The sequence below is a fragment of the Tursiops truncatus genome, chromosome 8 (assembly GCF_011762595.2).
Source record: "Tursiops truncatus isolate mTurTru1 chromosome 8, mTurTru1.mat.Y, whole genome shotgun sequence".
Lineage (NCBI taxonomy): Eukaryota > Metazoa > Chordata > Mammalia > Artiodactyla > Delphinidae > Tursiops > Tursiops truncatus.
The window spans coordinates 38,863,194-38,882,670 of record NC_047041.1 but is presented as its reverse complement, the minus strand read 5'-3'; the positions used below and the strand labels follow the sequence as shown (position 1 = coordinate 38,882,670).

The 19,477-nt window shown below is 40.0% G+C and overlaps 3 protein-coding genes across 7 annotated transcripts in view; 2 read left to right on the top strand and 1 right to left on the bottom strand.

Moving 5' to 3' along the window:
* The window catches only part of MRE11 (MRE11 homolog, double strand break repair nuclease), a 64,779-nt gene extending 63,974 nt beyond the window's left edge, over nucleotides 1-805 (bottom strand). For all 4 annotated transcript variants that reach the window (XM_019923763.3, XM_019923764.3, XM_073808301.1 and 1 more), the window contains exon 1: nucleotides 693-805. The gene's annotated coding sequence lies outside the window, so the exon portion shown is untranslated. The remainder of the gene's footprint in view (nucleotides 1-692) is intronic.
* A 33-nt stretch (nucleotides 806-838) lies between these two features.
* ANKRD49 (ankyrin repeat domain 49) lies at nucleotides 839-6,701 on the top strand. Of its 2 annotated transcripts, none has more exons than XM_004319918.4 (3): nucleotides 839-976; nucleotides 3,453-3,807; nucleotides 5,191-6,701. In XM_004319918.4, exons 2-3 carry the CDS (start codon nucleotides 3,550-3,552, stop codon nucleotides 5,650-5,652), a joined length of 720 nt encoding a protein of 239 aa, XP_004319966.1. In that variant the 5' UTR covers nucleotides 839-976; nucleotides 3,453-3,549; the 3' UTR covers nucleotides 5,653-6,701. The 2 variants fall into 2 exon arrangements, with proteins under 2 accessions (XP_004319966.1, XP_019779324.1); XM_019923765.3 differs by lacking the exon at nucleotides 839-976 and adding an exon at nucleotides 1,019-1,578.
* A 5,506-nt stretch (nucleotides 6,702-12,207) lies between these two features.
* C8H11orf97 (chromosome 8 C11orf97 homolog) lies at nucleotides 12,208-13,401 on the top strand. The gene is made up of 3 exons (XM_073808300.1): nucleotides 12,208-12,231; nucleotides 12,440-12,642; nucleotides 13,188-13,401. Exons 2-3 carry the CDS (start codon nucleotides 12,501-12,503, stop codon nucleotides 13,307-13,309), a joined length of 264 nt encoding a protein of 87 aa, XP_073664401.1. The 5' UTR covers nucleotides 12,208-12,231; nucleotides 12,440-12,500; the 3' UTR covers nucleotides 13,310-13,401.
* Nucleotides 13,402-19,477: the final 6,076 nt, after the last annotated feature.

Here is a 19,477-nt window from a genome sequence, read left to right as displayed (position 1 = left end):
AGCAGACTGGCAATTTTGGAAGTGTCTCATTTTCAATTAAGCACCTACTATACTTTTATTTTCAGAGCTTACAAAACAAAACAGAAAAACATATCTCCAGTGACACTCTACTTACACCATTATGATTACGCTCCTCTCCTGTTTCCCTTTCTATGCCCCATGGGAAGCTAATGCTTGTTAAATGAATGGGCAAAAAGGGTCACACCCAATAGTTCTGGTTTAGCACACGAACTCTGGATGTGCAGAAATGTTTAAGTTGCATGCATGGGCTACTCTGGAGCATGAGGCGACCCCGTATTTCCTGCTTAAACACAAATTTTTTTTTTAAGGAATGGGCTTGTTTTGAAAAGATAGGGGGTCCACGTTTAAAGCTAGTGTAAATAAGCAGAAACACGTGGTTTAAGGAAAATGGCCAGGATCTTTTGGGAGGAGCGGCTGCCACCGCGGAACGACCCCTCCCACGTCCGGATTCCTGGTTCGGTGGGGATTCTAAGCCTCAGCAGCCCCGCACCACCGAACCCTCAGAAACCAGAACGCGGAAACCTCCCAGGCTCCTCCCGAGCCTACCCGGCCCAGAGTCAATCCTCTCTGGGCTTCCGCTCGCGATCCTGCAGATACAGAAAGCGACTCCTAAACTACCCCACATCTGGACTCTCCAAAGCCCCACCCTGGAACCCGAGGCTGTCTTTTACCCGGTAAGAAGGAGGGAGATTCTTGAGAAGAAAAGCAACAGCACCGCCTGAGAAGCAGCTTGGCCATAAACCTGAATTAAGCGGGAGAGAAAAAGCACCTCCTTCTCTCGCGATACCTCATAAATGACGTAGGCGCTTCAACTCCTCTCATTGGCTGCCGACTGCCGTAAGGTAGCAGGAAAAGTTGCAGCGAGGACCCGCCCTCATACAGGAGCCAATCCTGAGTAGCCCGGGGGACGAACCCCGGAAGCGAGCTTTCCGGCGGCGATTTTCCCCTCTCTAAGGTGGGTAGGTCTTTCTCGTCCGGGGCCACGCTTCCTGGTCGCCTGGCGCCACCTAAGAACTCCTGGGCCCAAAGGGGCGGGTCCCCTGTCGACCCCTGACGAGCCCTGCAAATCGGGCCGTGTCGTGGGTCCTAAGTAGGGCTGGAGCGGCTTCTTCGCTCGTAGAAGTTCGGAAGGCCGCAGACGCGACTCCTGGGCCTGTGAAGTGACCAGCCTGTGCTGGAGGGCCGGGACTGGTGGTCTTCTCCCTCACCTCCACTCCCCAGAGATTGAGCATTCGGACTCCAGTTTACAAGACTTTCCCTGCGTCCCCTTATTGTCTGCCTGGATCTCGGGTTCAGCACATCTGCATTGCTTTGTGCTGACAGCAGTAAAATAGAGTACATTAAAAAACAATGTGAAACTTTTGAATTAGAAAATTTGGGCTTTTAGTTCTATTGAAAGTTGTATTAATCTATCAGAACCTCAGCGCCTTCACTTGTAAAATGGGGTTTACGGCCCCACCTGTCACTGAATTGTTAAGAGTTAACATAGTTTAGATCTCTTATGGAATGTGATCTTTAAAAAACATACCCTAGTTCTTCTTGGTGGAGTATCATCAAGTAGGTATCTTGATCGGCTTTTTAAGCCCTGAATCAGGGAGATGCACCTGGGGTTGACTTTTTAAATTAAATCCATTAAGAAATTTTTATATGTAATTTATTGTACCTGGAACAGTAAATTTAAATTATAGAAAGTTTTTATGAAAAGGAAAGGGGGGTATAAGATCTGTGCTATAATGTTACTGTGGTTGATACAAATGACAAGTGAACTATACAGTAAGGTATTTAATAAAGTGTTTAATGAGTAGATTTGTGATCACTTTTGTATTGCAAGGTTCAGAGAATAGTTTGAGGAAAGTGAAAATATTAGAACATACAGCCTTTCTGATAGGGTCTCTCGATTGACTCTGTAAAGTTGGACAGTCTTTGGAAATCCTTTAGTACAGTCCTTTCATTGTGCAACAAAGTAACAGGTCCAGAGAAGGTACTGGTCATGCGTGATAAATTTAAACTTGACTTTAATGCACTTGGCAGTAGTAATAAAATCTACTGATGCATTAGGATTGTATCAATTAAAGCTCGTGAAAATTAGGTAGAAAGAAATCAGTATCTTAGGGGTACACGACTAACTCTCAAATTTCTCGGAATCCATTCCAAGCAAAATCAAGTGATAGGGCTTTAATTCTGTTTAATTCTACAAATATTTCTTAATGTTTGCTTTATATAAGTGGGACATAAATGTAAGTTAAATATAGTCCCTATCCTTAAGCTTACAGTCTTTTAAGAGACTAAAACAAGAACAAAATTAGTGGTGAAATAAAACAGTATGTAGCACAAAAAAAAAGTAGAAACTAGAGAGAGATGTAATTTGGAGGCTCAAGAAAGACAATGAAGGACGCAACATCTGAGAAGAGTCATGAAAGACTGATAAGATTTCGACAAATATAGTTGGGAAGCTGAGAAATATTTTTTAAATATCTATTATTCTCATTTTGTTTAATTGGTTAAAGTTTAATCTGCTGCATAACTCTTTAAGCTGATATTGGTTTATAAATTGTTATGGCAGCCTAGCAGAATAAATATCATTTCCTTCAGGAAGCCTTCTCTACTCCCTGAGGACTGGGTTAATTATGACCTTCCTGTATATTCATCATATCTAGATATGGTCTTATTATAGCACTTAAACACTGTCTTTGCCAATCTCCCTGACGAGACAGGAAGCTTCTTGAGGTTAAGACGTGGATCTTGTTCATTATTGAATCCCAGTACCCAGAGACTGGCACATACCAGGCATTCTATTCATCTTTGTTGAATGAAGGAGTAAATGACAACCAAAGTTCGGTTTCAAAACAAGAACCCAACTAAGAACTATAGTTATCTGTCAATGAATAGGACTACTTTTTAAAGCAGTGAATTTTCCTAAGCCTGAAATTGTTAAAGTAGAAGTAGGTTGATTATTACAGATGTCATGATAAAGATATCTGCATTGATGAGAGATTGGGACACATGTCCTTTGGGGGCTATTCCATCTCTAAGAATCTCTGATTCTTGGAAGTAATTTTTTAGGAACTAAAAATTTTTGCTCCTGCTTTATAACTTCTGTGTGTCTAGTCTATAAAAATCGTGAATGTGGTTATCTTTATTAGTTATAATTTAAAAGCTTCAAGCATTAATCACTGTTAGCATAATACAATGTAGTATGTGAACCAATAGATTCAAAATAGTGTTATAACCACTGACTTAGTAGAAAAACAATATTAAAAATAAAGATAACTGAAATCTATCAGTTCCAATATTTAATGAATGTGAAGGGTATTAATAAACACCAAAAAAGTTTAGACAGGGTTTATTTGTGTATATTTGCAAGACTTATCTATGCTATTGATAAAGCCTCAATAACCATTTTGCTCCTAATTTTTGTGTTTGTGTTTCAGATCTTGATGAATAAAATAAAGCAGACATAATTCATCTCTGGAAAGATTATTTATACTCTGGCATTTGAAATGCTTTGTATTTAGAATAGTAGTAAAAATGGAAAAAGAGAAAGTAAATGATGATGGAAAACCAGACCCAGAGAACTCCTTGGACTTTTCTGAACACTTTAACCAACTTGAATTATTAGAAACACACGGACACCTTATTCCCACTGGCACCCAAAGTCTCTGGGTAGGGAATTCTGATGAAGATGAAGAGCAAGATGAAAAAACTGAAGAGTGGTATCAATTGCAAGAAAAAAAAATGGAAAAAGATCCAAGCAAATTGCTTCTTTGGGCTGCTGAAAAAAATCGGGTAAAAATAAAAAGAACAGTTAAAGAGGAAACCTTAATTTAGTAGGAAACGTATTAGATTGGAAGCCAGAAGACCTGTACTGAATCTTGCTTTAGTCTGTAACTTTGGGCAAAGCCTACTGTTTCTGAACCTCTATTTTCTTATCTGTAAAAATGGCCACCATAATACCTGCCTCTTTCATACGGGGTTTTATACAGAGGCAATGTATGTGAAAACACATAGTAAGCTACAAAGTGTCACATGGGTATTTTGGGGAGCTTTAAGAATAATTATAAAGAGAGCAAGCAATCATCTGTATCTTTAAATCATTTATATTAAGTCATTAGGGTCATCCTAAAGACAAGTATTTAGTAAAGAGAGGATGGGAATTAACATTTATTAAATACCAACTATACCATGTGCCTTACTACGTTATTGATTTAATCGTCATATATCCCTATAAGATACGTCATATTCTTCCCTTTTACAGATTAAGAAGTTGAGATTCAGGAACATTAATTTGCCCAGAATCGTCCAAGTAGGATGACCCTGCTTAACAGCCAAAGTCTGTTCTTCCCACTTAGCCGTTTGTATCTTGTTTTACTAAGTTCCCCCATGTCTGTGTTAATAAACTAATAAATGGTCTTATATTTTTGGATAACTTTTTAAGCCAAGAGCAGACTGCATCCCACCAGAGGTCCTCAGACCAAACTGAAAATCACTTCCTGAAAACATGTATCTGAGGTTGTTTTAGTTAGAAGGAATTGCGCTCCTTAATCTCGACTTCCTTGTTACCATTGTATTCTACTGTTAAAAGAAGTTTTTTTTTTAATTGGAGTGTAGTTGATTTACAACGTTGTGTTGGTTTCAGATGTACAGCAGAGTGATTCAGTTACACATATATTCTTTTTTAGATTCTTTTCTCATTTAGGTTATCACAGAATATTGAGTAGAGTTCCCTGTGCTATACAGTAGGTATTTTTTAAAGTTTTATACAGTATGTATATTGGTGTGGTAATCCTACTACAGAAAGATCAGTCTGTTCCATTACTATGTTTTCTTCGCAGATGAAATATAAAATAATAATACAATTCTAGCCTGTATTATTCATCTAGGACTATAGCTTTTATACAATAAGCCTTCATTGGACCAGGAATAAATGTATGGTTTGGTATTCAGAGAATCATGCTCTTAGAATCAACAGTTTATAGTTAACACTGACTTGTTCATTGTTAAATCAGTTCCCCACCCCCCCCCAAAAAAATCGTATTTTTTATTTTACAGTCATCTGCTAACAAAGAAGTTTTTATTTAACTTAATTAAATCGAACACTAGATGGTTTAATTTTCTTTGCTTATTGTTTCATTTCAAGTTGGGATTGTAAAAGATCTATTTTCTTCTCAGCTGACCACAGTGCGAAGACTGCTTTCAGAAAAGGCCACCCACGTGAACACTCGAGATGAAGATGGGTACACCCCGCTCCATCGAGCAGCCTACAGCGGACACTTAGACGTGGTCCGGGAGTTGATTGCACACAGGGCAGATGTTCACGCGGTGACTGTGGATGGCTGGACACCCCTGCACAGTGCCTGTAAGTGGAATAACACCAGAGTGGCTTCTTTCTTACTGCAGCATGATGCAGATATCAACGCCCAGACAAAAGGCCTCTTGACCCCCTTACATCTAGCTGCTGGGAACAGAGACAGCAAAGATACCCTTGAACTCCTCCTGATGAACCGCTACATCAAAGCAGGTCTGAAGAACAACCTGGAGGAAACTGCATTTGACATCGCCAGGAGGACAAGCATGTATCACTACCTCTTTGAAATTGTGGAAGGCTGCACAAATTCTTCACCTCAGTCTTAATGGTTCTAATAATTTTCTTAAGTTTCTAAGTCCCAGTGCCTCCTTTGTGTGAGATGTGAAATGTCCCCATCATACAAAGTTGACATCAAAAGTCTTAGGACAGTAATTCAGTGGTAATATCACGATAATATCCTTCCAAGTGAATTGCCTGACCTTGATGTCAAAATGTATTTGGAAGTTGATTGGATATATCTTTAATGATTTCCGTGGTGTTTGTGATTTTTATCAAATCATTTTAACTTACCTATACTGAAAAACTTGTCACAAGCTGTACAGAAAACTAATGATATTTTTGGTGCTGATCCAAGAGAAATGTATTTTTAAATATTCCCCCATCCTAGATCTTTGTGCAGTATTTAGTATATTAATGTGTATTTTTATAAGGTCAGGTAACTCAGAATTTCATTTAAAACTCTTAATATACTGGTGCAGTTCAGCTGTCTTCTCTGCATCACCATAGCCATTTGCTTTCATTGTAAACCGTAAGAATGAACATATTAGTGTCTTGAATCTCCGTAAATTAAAAAAAAATCAAGACACCTAGATCTTTGTTTTCTAGAACCTAGGCCATTTTCAGGAAGTAGCTAGGTGTTTAATCCACGAATTTTATATACTGCCCCCTCCCACAATCCACACAATCCTGTGGACCATCCTACCTCACCCTGGTCAACCTGCATATTCCTTATGCTGCTGGTGAGTCAGCACGACCCTTCAGACATGCGCACAACTATACCTTGGTTCAAATCATAACGTATCTATCTGCTCTCCAGCTAGTTTTACCTCCCTGGTCCTACTGAGCTGGGCACTGCTCATCTAGACTCTCAAGTTCACAGGAGGTGTTCTTTTCCAGGGTCCTCATTTTATACAAGCCACACAAAGACAAAGTGACAGGGAAAAGGAATTCTAAGAATGAGGGGATGATGATTATATTGGGGTGAGAACCGCAAAGTGGCTCAGGCCTTTTTTAAAAGCCACATTGTGGATAGTGACAAAAGCATAAATATAAATATTCCAAAAAAAAATAAAAGTTTTGAACAACCAAAAAAAAAGCATGAATTCTTTTTTTACCTGTGTATCTTCCTTGGATCCATAACATGTTTATTCATTCCAGCTAAGAGATGGAAGCAACCCAAAAGCCCACTGACAGATGAATGAATAGAGAAAATGTAGTATATACAGAAAATTGAATATTATTAAGCCTTAAAAAAGAAGGAAATCCTACCACATGCTACAACAGGAATTAACCTTGAGAACATTATGCTAAATAAAATAAGCCAATCACAAAAAGACAAATTATGTATGAGTCCACTCATATGAGACATCTAAAATATTTAAATTCATAGGGACTTCCCTGGTGGCGCAGTGGTTTAAGAATCCGCCTGCCAATGCAGGGGACACGGGTTCAAGCCCTGGTCCGGGGAAGATCCCACATACCACGGAGCAACTAAGCCCGTGCACCACAACTACTGAGCCTGCACTCTAGAGCCTGTGAGCCACAACTACTGAGCCCATGTGCCACAACTACTGAAGCCCACGCGCCTAGAGCCCATGCTCCATAACAAGAGAAGCCACTGCAACGGGAAGCCCATGCACTGCAACGAAGAGTAGCCCCCGCTCGCCACAACTACAGAAAGCTCGTGTGCAGCAGTGAAGACCCAACACAGCCAAAAATAAATAAATTTATTAAAAAATAATAATAAAAATAAATAAATATTCAAATTCATAGAAACAGAAAGCAGAATGGTTGTTGCCAGGGTCTGGGGGAAGGGAGAAATAGGGAGCTGGTGTTCCATGGGTATAGAGTTTCTGTTTTGCAAGATGAAAAGTTCTAGAGATCCATTACACAGCAATGTAAATATACTCAACACTTTAAAATGGTTAAGATGGTTTAAAAAAACTATTAGTCATATAGAAAAGATAATTGCAAATGTTTGTGATTGTCAAAGTACGTTAAATGGTCTCATTAATTTTACAAGTAAATATTATGATACAGATTTGGAAAATTATCTTTAAAAGATAATTGACTGTTTAAAGAAAAATATTAACAATTTTTACAGAGTTTATAACATATCTAAAAGTAAAATATATGTCAACAGTTATATAATGGCTGGAAGGAGAGAAATGGAATTTCTTTTTTTGGCTGCATTGAGTCTTTGTTGCTGCGTGAGGGCTTTCTCTAGTTGCGGTGAGCGGGGACTGCTCTTCATTGCAGTGCATAGGCTTCTCACTGCAGTGGCTTCTCTTGTTGTGGAGCACGGGCTCTAGGCATGCAGGCTTCAGTAGTTGTGGTGTGCAGGCTCAGTAGTTGTGGCACATGGGCTTAGTTGCTCCACGGCACATGGGATCTTCTGGGACCAGGGATCGTACCCGTGTCCCCTGCATTGGCAGGCAGATTCTTAACCACTGTGCCACCAGGGAAGTCCTTGGAATGCTCTTAAAATATGCCTAAAGTGGTATAATATCTCTTGAAGGTAGCCCATGAAAAGTTAAAGTTGTATACCATAAACACTAATGCAACCACTAAAATAACAAAGCAAAGAGTTACAGCTAAACTTCATGATAAAAACTCTCAACAGACTAGGAATAGAAAGGAAGTTCCTCAGCCTGATAAAGGACATCTAAAAAAACCCCAAAACTTAACATCATACTTAGTGGTGAAAGACTGAGTGCTTTCACTCTAAGGTTAAGAATAAGACAAGGATCCACCAACAGAGGAATGGATAAAGGAGCTGTGGTACATATATACAATGGGATATTACTCAGCCATGAAAAGGAATGAAATTGGGTCATTTGTAGAGAGGTGGATGGACCTAGAGAGTGTCATACAGAGTGAAGTAAGTCAGAAAGAGAAAAGCAAATATTGTATAATAACACATATACGTGGAATCTAGAAAAATGGTGTAGATGATCTTATTTGCGAAGCAGAAATAGAAATACAGACATAGAGGACAAATGTATGGATACCAAGGGGGAAAGCGGTGGAGTGGGAGGAATTGGGAGACTGGGATTGACACATATACTGTGTATTGATACTATGTACAAAATAGACAACTGATGGGAACGTACTGTATAGCACAGGGGACTCTACCTAATTCTCTGTGGTAACCTAAATGGGAGGGAAGTCCAAAAGGGAGGGGATATCTCTATGTGTATGGCTGATTTATTTTGTTGTGCAGTGGAGGCTAACACAACATTGTAAAGCAACAATACTCCAATAAAAATTAATTTTAAAAAAATGGATGTTCTCTTTCAAAGTTTCAAATGCTCCCCTAGTAAATAAAACAGGTCACATTTTAAAAAAAAAATAATAAGAAGACAAGGATGTCTGCTCTCACCACTTCTATTAAACATTTTACTGCAGATTCTAGTCAGGGCAATTAGGCAAGAAAAGAAAAGAAAAGACATCCAGATTGGAAAAGAACTAAAAGTATCTCTATATGCAGGTGATATGATCTTGTATATGAGAAATCATAAGGAATCCACTGGGAAAAAACTATAAGAACTAATAAATGAGTTCAGCAATGCTCCAGGATACCAGATCAATATACAAAAATCAACTTTAGTTTTATATAGTATCAATGAGCAAACTGAAAATTAAATTAAGAAAACAATTTCATTTATAATAGCATTGACAAGAAAAAACGTACTTTGGAATAAACTTAACAAAAGAAGTACAAAACTTTTGCTCTGCGAACTATAAAAGATTGTTGAAAGAAACTAAAGAAGCACAAAATAAACAGAATGACATCCCATTTTCATGGATCAAAACACTTATTATTGTTAAGATGGCACTACCCCCCACATTGATCTATAGATTCAATGCAATTCTATCAAAATTCCAGCTAGCTGCTTCACAAAAATTGACAAGCTGATCCTAAAATTCATATGGAAATGCAAAGAAGCCAGAAGCGCCAAACAATCTCGAAAAAAAAAAAAACAAAGTTGGAGAACTCACACTTTTTTATTTCAAAACTTACTAGAAAGCTTGTGGTACTGGCATAAGGATAAACATATATATCAATGGAACAGAATTTTGAATCCAGAAATAAACCCTCACATTTATGGAGCACTGAATACTTTTGACAATAGTGTCAAGAAAATTCAATGGAGGAAAAAATAGCCTTTTTCAATAAATGGTTCTGGGAAAACTGGGTATCCACGTGCAAAAGAATGAAGTTGGACTCCTACATCACACTATAATGTTAATACAAAAATTAAAATGATCAAATACTTAAATGTAAGAGTTAAAACTATAAAACTTTTAGAAGAAAACAAATGGAAAAAATCTTCATGATATTAGATCTGGCAATGATTTCTTGGATATGTCACAAAAAACACCTCATTAAAGGAAAAATATAGATAAATGGGACTACATCAAAATTAAAACTTTTTTAAAATCAAAGGACACTATCAACAAAGTGAAAAGGCAACTCATTAAATGGGAGCAAATATTTATAAATCATATATCTGATAAGGGATTAATATCCAGAATATACAAAGAACTCTTAAAACTCAACAAAAAACCCAATTCAAAAATGGATAAAATACTTGAATAAACATTTCTCCAAAGAAGATATACAAACAACCCGTAAACACATGAAAAGATACTCAAATCACTAGTCAGTAGGAAAATGCAAAGCAAAATCACGAAGAGATACCACTTCACATTCATTAGGATAGCTAGCTGTTATATTTTTAAAAAGGAAAGTAACAAGTGTTGACAAGGATATAGAGAAATTGGAACCTTTGTGCATTGCTGGTGGGAATGTAAAGTGGTGCAGCCACTTGAAAAAGTTTAATGGTTCCCCACAAAATTAAACACAGAACTACCATATGATCCAGTAATTCCATTTCTAGGTATATACTCAAAAGAACTGAAAGCAGGAACTCAAAACTGATACTTGTACACCAGTGTTCATTGCAGCATTACTTGCAACTGCCTAAAGGTGGAAACAACCCAAACGTCCATCAACAGATGAACAGATATACACAATGCTGTATGTACATACAATGGAATATTATTCAATCTTAAAAAAGGAATGCAATTCTGATTCATGCTACAACATGGATGAACTTTAAAAACATTATGCTAAATGAAATAACCCAGACACAAAAGGAAAAGATTGTATGATTCCACTTATATTAAGTACTAAAGTAGTCAAATTCACAGAGACAGAAGATAGAACAGAGGTTACCAGAGGGCAGAGAGAGGGGGAAATTGAGAATTATTGTTTAATGGGTACAATTTCTGTTTGGAATAATGAAAAAATTCTGGAAATGGATAGTGGTGATGGCTGTACAACACTATGAATGTACTTAATGTCACTGAATTGTATACTTAAAAATGGTTAAAAGAGTAAATTTTATGTACATTTTATCACAATAAAAATAAAGCAGTTATACCTTCAGATCCCCCATTCTTAGCAGCTAGATGGATGACCCCCCCCCCCTCCACTCCAGCAGAAGATTGGAGGTAATTCACTGAAGGAAGTCAAACAGGCTCTCTGGATGGAAGGTACAAAGCACAGTTGAAGGCAGAACCACCATACTGAAACAGGAATTTCATGAATACTTACATTCTACATATTAAGCCTTCAGTTCTCCTCTCCCCCTCACTTCCCAGGGTGCTGGTACCAGACTGATTCCCTCCAGCAGGGAGACCGGAGGAGTCACTCCATGGAGAATCAGAGCAGTTCACGAGATAAGACCTTAAAATACCAACATGAGGGCTTCCCCAACTGAACAGCCGAGACAGATCACCCATCAGTGAAACCCCCAGTTGATAAGCCCACCTGTGTGCACAGAGTCATATGTCCACTACGAGATAGGGCAAAACAGTCAAAGATCACCTGAAGGTAGAGGAAAGCTACTAAGAGAACAAAACAAACCAGAACTGGTAACTTGGGGGAAGCAACAATTATACAAGAAGACAGTAACATTGGAAATGAAGTGTATCATTAATATCCTTAGACAGATAAGATATTGCATCCATGGTATAAGGCCAAAGTGTTATACAAAAAAAGAGACTGCAAAAACAAAAGAAAAGCAACCTCTTGCTCCAAATAAAGCCCTAGATTTTCCCATTTGCTATTCAAATTAAACTTTTCTGAGTTTGATTTTCTCATGTGTAAAATTAGTTTTTATATGGATTCAAATAGATTGTGAATACAAAAGTGCTTAGACACTACAGGAGTTGTTTATTAATAATAACAACAGCAACAACTTACAATCCAAAAGTTGGGAATCCTCAACATTGATTTATTCGATCATGTGAGTGTAGCAGGGAGCGGGACACGACAAGCAAAGCACTGCGTGAAACCAGAGACCTTTCCTTGAACTCACTGTCCAGTCCCTCCTCCCGCCCCTACTTGTTCCAGGTGGTGATTTATTCTTTAGCCTTTGGGGCCAAACTTTTCGGAATTCGGATTCCGGCTGTGGCACTTCTAGTTGTGTAACCTCGGACAATATCCTCTGCTTTTCTTAATCTCAGTTTCCCTACCAAGGAATAGTAAACCCCCTCTTGCGAAACTGGTGTCACAAACAAACGAGAGATAAATGGAAAGAAAGTCCTTTGCTTTGGTCAGTAAGTAATTGCAGCTCCCCAACTCCAGCGCCTTCCTGGGCGCGCGGGTCACCTGCACAAGCCCACTGGGGGCGGCTGGGGGCGGCTGGGGGCGGCTGGGGGCGGCTGGGGGCGGCTGGGGGCGGCTGGGGGCGGCTGGGGGCGGCTGGGGGCGGGGAGGATCCACAGTCACCATGGCAACCGGAGACGCCTCGCGTTCTCCAGCAGCCTGCGGCGGAGCAGAGAAGGCCAGCCGGCCGCGCGCCGCGAAGAAGACCCCCGCGGCATGAGGGGGGAGGAGGCGGTGACCGCGGTGGCGATGCCCGAGGCGGGCCGCGACGGCGAGCAGCCTCTGCCGCCCGCAGGCCTGGGATGCGGGGCGCGCGGGGAGACCGGAGGCCGCGGCCCCCAGGAGTCCCGGAAGCAGTGTGAGTTCTCTTTCAGCCTCGGACCCCGCGGGAGGTACGTGGGCGAGGAGAAGCGGTGAAAGGTGAACTGGGGCAAACCGCACTAAGACTAGCTGAAGCCGCAAAGGTTTTGGAGGGAGGGGGCGGAGCTGCTGTTTTGGCAAAGGCAGGGGTGATGGTTTTGTGGCCGAAGGCATCTGGTCCATTTCCCCAAGCCCTCCTTCATAAAAGGCTACCTGAGTCCAGGTATCCTCCAACTTAATTGGTAGTGGCATTGGCCTGGAAGGTATTGAAAAAAATTGTGTGTGTGTATATATACATACATATGATATTAAAAATATTAAATTATAAAATATATCTTAATTATAAAAATGTGTAAAATATAATATATATTTAAGTTTTAAATATATTTAAAAATATGTTTAAATTATAAAAATGTGTAAAATGTAATATATACATTTAAATTTTACACATAATAAAACTATGAAGTTTATATTTTAAATACATAAATTATATACACACACGGAAATATGCAGATCATTTTTGTCAATTCCTTCATTTTACAGACCAGGAAACTGAGGTCTACACTAGAGGAAAGGAAGTGACTTGCCTACCGTCACTCAGTGCTGGAGAAATCCTTCAAACACTTAAACCCCCATCTCTGGGATTATCAGTTCATAAATTATGATTACCTGATCCTTTTAGAATCTCACAATTATGGGCCACGTTTTAACACACTGCTGTTGTCTCCTCCCTGCCCTGCCAAACACACAAACAACATTCAAATAAGTAAAAGCAGTTCTGGTTCACAGTCACAGCCAACATGGTTGAGTCCACGCTAGGTCCAAGTGCTCTTCCATAAATTTACAGATATTTCACAGCCCTTTGTGCCCCACATGTCTTCAGTAGGTGGTAAGGAATGATGAAGATGAAAATAATAGGCCAAAGAGGAAGGCAAGCGTTCCCAGCCCTTTTGCAGCACCTCCCTGATTGCCTCTCTAGAGCACCGTGGCTCCCTCTGTGCCAGGACAACAGAGGAGCGAGGGTTGTTCTGAAGCCGCTCAGCTTCCGCTCCTCGAGCGACCACGCACCCTCCTCCTGGGAGACGGAGACCCCCCGAGGAGCCACAGAACTGTTGCCACCTGGTAAAAGGACCTCTTCCCTCAGCATCAGCCACAATGTGCCTGATTATGATACCTCGTTCCTGTTCTTGTCAACAGCACGCAGAGACCTTGTCTAGAGCAGCTAAATTCACTGTATATAAGTATTCAGTATACTTAAGTAATTCCTTACGCCGACTTAAAATTCTGTCTACCTGGGAATTTTCCTGTTAAAGGTGCTATAATTGAAAGGTTCTGTATTCCCTGTGACTGTAGGAGTAAAAGGTGGACTTAACCATTCACTCACCAATTTGACAGCTGTGGAGTCCTTTTTGCATGTCAGGCATTGGGCTGGTTGCTGGGAAATGAGTAATGAATTAAGGCTGGTCTCCAGACTTTCAGGAGCTCACAAAGTCAGGGTGGGGGGCATATAAAGAGTTCCTGCCTCAGCCTTCCTGAGTTCCTGGCCTCAGCTGAAATAGAGACAGAATATTTACACCTGCACAAAGTATCCATTCAATTTTCAATTTTTTTTTTGAAAGGTCTTCAATCTCTAGTTTTTGGAAAGGTCCCCAGTCTCTGTACAGCTTCTACCCCCTAATCACACATCTGCTCCCAAATATACACAGATAAAATGTGGTGTTTTCCCACCGAAACATTTTTGAATTATATAGTGGTGGCTATTTGAGCACCCACCAAATCTTTCATAGACTCCGTGTTACCTTTCTTTTTTTCTTTTCTCAGTGTTACCTTTAAAATAATTTGTAGTGCTTTCACCACACTGGCTGAACTATCCCAGTATTCTCCATTTTATTAAATCACTGAATCCAGTACAATCAGGTTAGTGTATGTGGTGGGACTATAACCTCCCTTGATCTGAAAATTATACTTCTATTAGGTGGATCTAAAATTACATGAGCTGTTTAGACAGACACATTATATTATTAACACACATAACAAAAGCAGTCTATGACATCCTTAGTTTCTCTTTCCCCCCCTGTCCAACTGAAAACATTTGACCCAGGCCTTTTCTGTCCTATGCTTATGCAATTCCTTTGTTTGGTCCTAAATACAGGTCATTATATGTATCCCCAACAATACCGTCCTATGAATTTTAGCACTTCATTCTAGATGTAGAAGGCCCTTTGAGTCCTGAGTTTGCCATTCAGCACATAAACCATTCACCAGGTTTGTGCCATTCTCACATTTGGTGAGTTTGCTGAAAGTTCCTATATTCAAATTAACAAATTAAATGGTGATCCCAACAGTTCCAAGTAGAGTCTCTAGAAGCCCCTGATCTGTCAGTCAGCATCTTTGGCATGGGCACTCTCTGCCAAAGAGAAATGCACTTTATCAAATGCCTTGCTGAAATGCACGTACTACGCTGTGGCTACAGCGTCTCCCTAATCTGTCTAGTTCAGTAACTTGATTTGAGAGAGTTAGGTAGGCATGCTTTTAATTTTTATGATTTCTGGAAGTTACTTTTTCGTTTATAAAATAGGAATAATTATACCTGCCCATAGGTTGATTGTCAGGAAGAGAGATAATATATGTAAGATGCCTAGGGCATGGTAGCATTCGATAAATTGTAGCAATTGTTATTAGCCAGCTTGTTTGCTTTCTTTCTTTCTTTCTGTCTTTCTTGGAGCAGGGAATATTTGCCTATACTAGCTCTTTACTACTGTCTCATTTTTCGTAGTTCCTCAAAACCTTTGGTGATTTCCTCTGTAAATTCTCATAACAGAAGGGCTGAAATTTGTCAAGAGACTTGAACTTAGAGCAAGTGATCTCTTCCTCTCTTCTGAACTATTACAGCCTTTTCTTCTTTCTTAGCCACATTTCTTAAACCCTTTTTCTGCCTGAAGATCATGATTTAACCAAAAAAGTGTAAACCAAAGTTAAGCTAGAGTAATTCTGACCCTCATTCATCTCTTATTCATATGACTCCTAATTTAGGGGAAACAAGATGCAGGAAGTATCTAACTCTGCCTTGTTCATGTCTGAGGGTGTGTTTGGGTCTCATGACCAGGAATGAACCAGCCCCACAGCCATACGCAGCAGGTCTTTTGCCCTATTTGGGTCAGTCTGCACACAAGTCAAATTTATTTACTTGTGTTCCCTATCGGTTAGTCAGGAAAAGATGACACCTGCCATATCTTTGTGTTGGTTAGTTAGGTTTTCCATGGCTCCTTGGATTGGGCTTTTGGGCACTAGGACTAGAAATACTGGTTCCCTGTTGTTCACAAGGCTGTGTGCGCAGACATGCCTATAGAAGAATCTTTCACTAATTGAACAATGCTTAGTTCCACTTGAACACACATTTTTTGAGCATCCATTATTATGTCAAACTCTGTTCTAGGACTCGAATGAACTGAACAGACAACATCCCTGCTCTTATGGTATTTATGGCCTGGTAAGGGAGACATATGGTAAACTAATAGTTACACAAATAATTGTGTATAAAGGAAATGAGGCTGCACACACATTGCAATAAATCAAATGAAAGAAAAGAGGAGAGTACTATGAGAAAAAGTAACCAGGGGCGTTTCAAGATTGTGGAGCCAAGGAAGGTTTCCTTAAAGAACTGACATTTCAGCATAGACCTGAAATTCAGGTAGAAGTTACCCGGGGAAAAAAAATTAGGAGACAGGCAGTTCAGGCAGAGAAAATAGAATGTTCAAAGGCTTCCATGTGGGGATGGACAGAAGGGCCATGTGGCTGGAGCTCAGAGAGCAAGAGAGAGAAGCTGACAGGACAGATTAGAGAGATGGAAGGGCTCAAATGATGCAGCGCTCCCCGGGGTGAGCAGAAGAAATGTAGCTAAAGTACTCAGAACAAATAATCCATCCTCAACTATAGCAGTGTTGTCTTGTGGGGGCAGGTTTAGAGGACAGGAAAAAGTCCTATGTCCATTAGTGGCTCACTACTACAATTCAGGTTTATTCTTTAAAAGATGACGAGGGACTTCCCTGGTGGTGCAGTGGTTGAGAGTCCACCTGCCAATGCAGGGGACACGGGTTCAATCCCTGGTCCGGGAAGATCCCACATACCACGGAGCAACTAAGCCCGTGCGCCACAACTACTGAGCCTGCGCTCTAGAGCCCGTGAGCCACAACTACTGAGCCCGCGTGCCACAACTACTGAAGCCCACACGCCTAGAGCCCGTGCTCCGCAAGAGAAGCCACTGCCATGGGAAGCCTGCGCACCACAATGAAGAGTAGCCCTCTCTCACCTGCGCGCAGCAGCAAAGACCCAATGCAGCCAAACATAAATAAATAAATTTTTAAAAAGAGAAAAAAAAAGTCTGGGGTGGGGTCCAAGAATTTGCATTTCTACCAGGTTCCCGGGAGACGTTGAAGATGCTGGTCCAGGGACCCCACTTTGCAAATCACTGACCCAGAAGAATCGAAGTCATTTAAATTGGTCAAAGCAGCCAAGGATTTTATCCCACATACACATGGTATATGAGTTACATGGCCTGGGCGTTGATAGCTTGCACTGATGGTTCATTTGAAAAAAGATGTGCTCTCAAGAATCCCTCATAGATGTTATTTTGAAACTGCTGGAGCCCCTCATTTTTATAGTTCCTTCTCTGATTGCTAGGTGCATATTTCATGCTTTTCAAACCATCAGGTTTTTACTGCAACCCTCTTGGGTACCAGCAGTTGCTTGAAGATATAAAAGAACTGTAAGGCACAATTCCTATACTCAGAGAAGTTGACATTTTCTGAGGAGGACTGTTGTACAACAGTCTGGTGGGACCCCAATTCACTAAGGATTCCTTAGAGAAGATGCTGCAGGCCCAGAGGTACATCTTTTCAGACTCCATGGTGTATTTTCCCACTTTTTTTTTTTCATATTTCTTCACTCTTCATTTGGTCTTCTTGATCTATTTATTGATCTCAATACCAGTGCCACATTGTCTTTGTTACTATAGCTTTATAATAAGTCTTTTTTTTCTTTTTTAAAAAATGTTTTCCCGCTTTATGTTTTAAAACCAGCATAGAAACACCTTTTAGGGCTTCTTGTGTCACCCATTCTCACGGAAAGAGAGACCAACAAAACGGCTCATTCTGTTCATATAGTGCCTTTTTTTTTTTACATCTTTATTAGAATATAATTGCTTTACAATGGTGTGTTAGTTTCTGCTTTATAACAAAGTGAATCAGTTATACATATACATATGATCATATAGTGTCTTGAAGGAAAGTTTAAAGTCTTAGCGTTTGAACTTTATGGATGGATGCAAAATAACCTACTAAATTACTTCTCTGAACCACAATCTACATATACTACTTCACTGGTGATTAAAAAAAAAATTTAAGTTAATACTATTATATTTTGGGTCACCTTCATTGTTTTCAGAGATTACATAAAAGCTGATTTATACACTAGCTGGATGTTGTATTATTCTTAATGGATACATTTGATTATGACACTGTCTAAATGATTAGGAAAAATCATTCGGCTTATAAAAATTCATTTTTCTAAGCAGTGTTTTCAAATATTCTTCATATAAAATGGAGAATGCTTGGGGGGCATGGGGGGCTGCATTTTTAATAACATCCACCAGAGGTCGCACGGAGGTGCTATTTTAGCCTAGAAAAATCTTTCAGAGCTGAGGATTGATTCTGTAAGGTTAAGTCTTAAAGGGCTCTATTGATGAAAAACAAAAACCTACTCTATTTTTTCTTTTCATTTTCTTCTTCTCTTTCTTTTAATGGCTGGAATCCCCACGTCCTTGGCCAGAATAGGAAACTAGCACCCAAGGAGAGTGCCACACTCTTCCAGCCTAGCCCAGGGGCTGGCAGCTCGGGTCAGCCACTGGACCTTCTAGAAGGAGGTTTTCAGTGACACAGTCTTTTAAATATCAGAAGAAAGCTATGGCCTCTCTTGCTGGAAAACACACCTTGTCACATACACCCATAATTCTGCATAAAACTCTGAGGGGCTTGTATGACTTATATAGTAGCTATTCCCAGATGTTAGGAGGAAGTATGCTTGACCCATTCATTGTCTTCACTTCTTTACTTATCGTTTGCTCCTTCACCCATCCCAAATAGGCTTTTGCTTCCATGAGTGCAGGGAAATTGTTCTTTTCCGGATTGCAAATGACCTTTTTCTTGAAGGTCAAATGCAGTGATCTTGAAGGTCAAATTCAATCTCCTGGTTTCAATCGTACCGTCTATTGAGGGGCATTTGTTCTGAAGTTAAGCAACTTAAAAGATAGCATGTTTTACTTCCGATGGAGCTAATGATGACAATAATGGAAGTACCCCAGAGCAGTGGACTTAAGTTATTTCTGTCCTTTTTCTTCTCCTTTGGTTGAATGAAATTGGTAAAAGGTCGAAAGTTTCTTCTCTCTGGGTTGAACAATATCAACCAAATGTCAAAAGATCCAGAAGTTAGGTTTTAAGGATGTTTAACAGTGAACATTACATTTATTTTAGAATATTGTTATTTGGGTAGCAAGAAGGGACTCAGGAAAAAGCCGTTCAGTGAGGGACCCTCAGGTGATTGAGCTCTCCCACCTGTTCTTGTGGTCGTGTATGACAACAGTTAATAAGAGCTGTGAAGACCTTGCAATGGCCAACATGTCCCAGGTGATTGTTACTGTGCGCCCCATACTTGGGTCTGGGGAATGGCATCAGTGACAACAAGAAAAATGGACTGCCAGGCCTCTAAGCCTTCCCTTCTATGGGTTTTTGAGTCCTTCCAGGCTCCTGACGTAGAGCTATATGGGTTCAGTGAGAAGG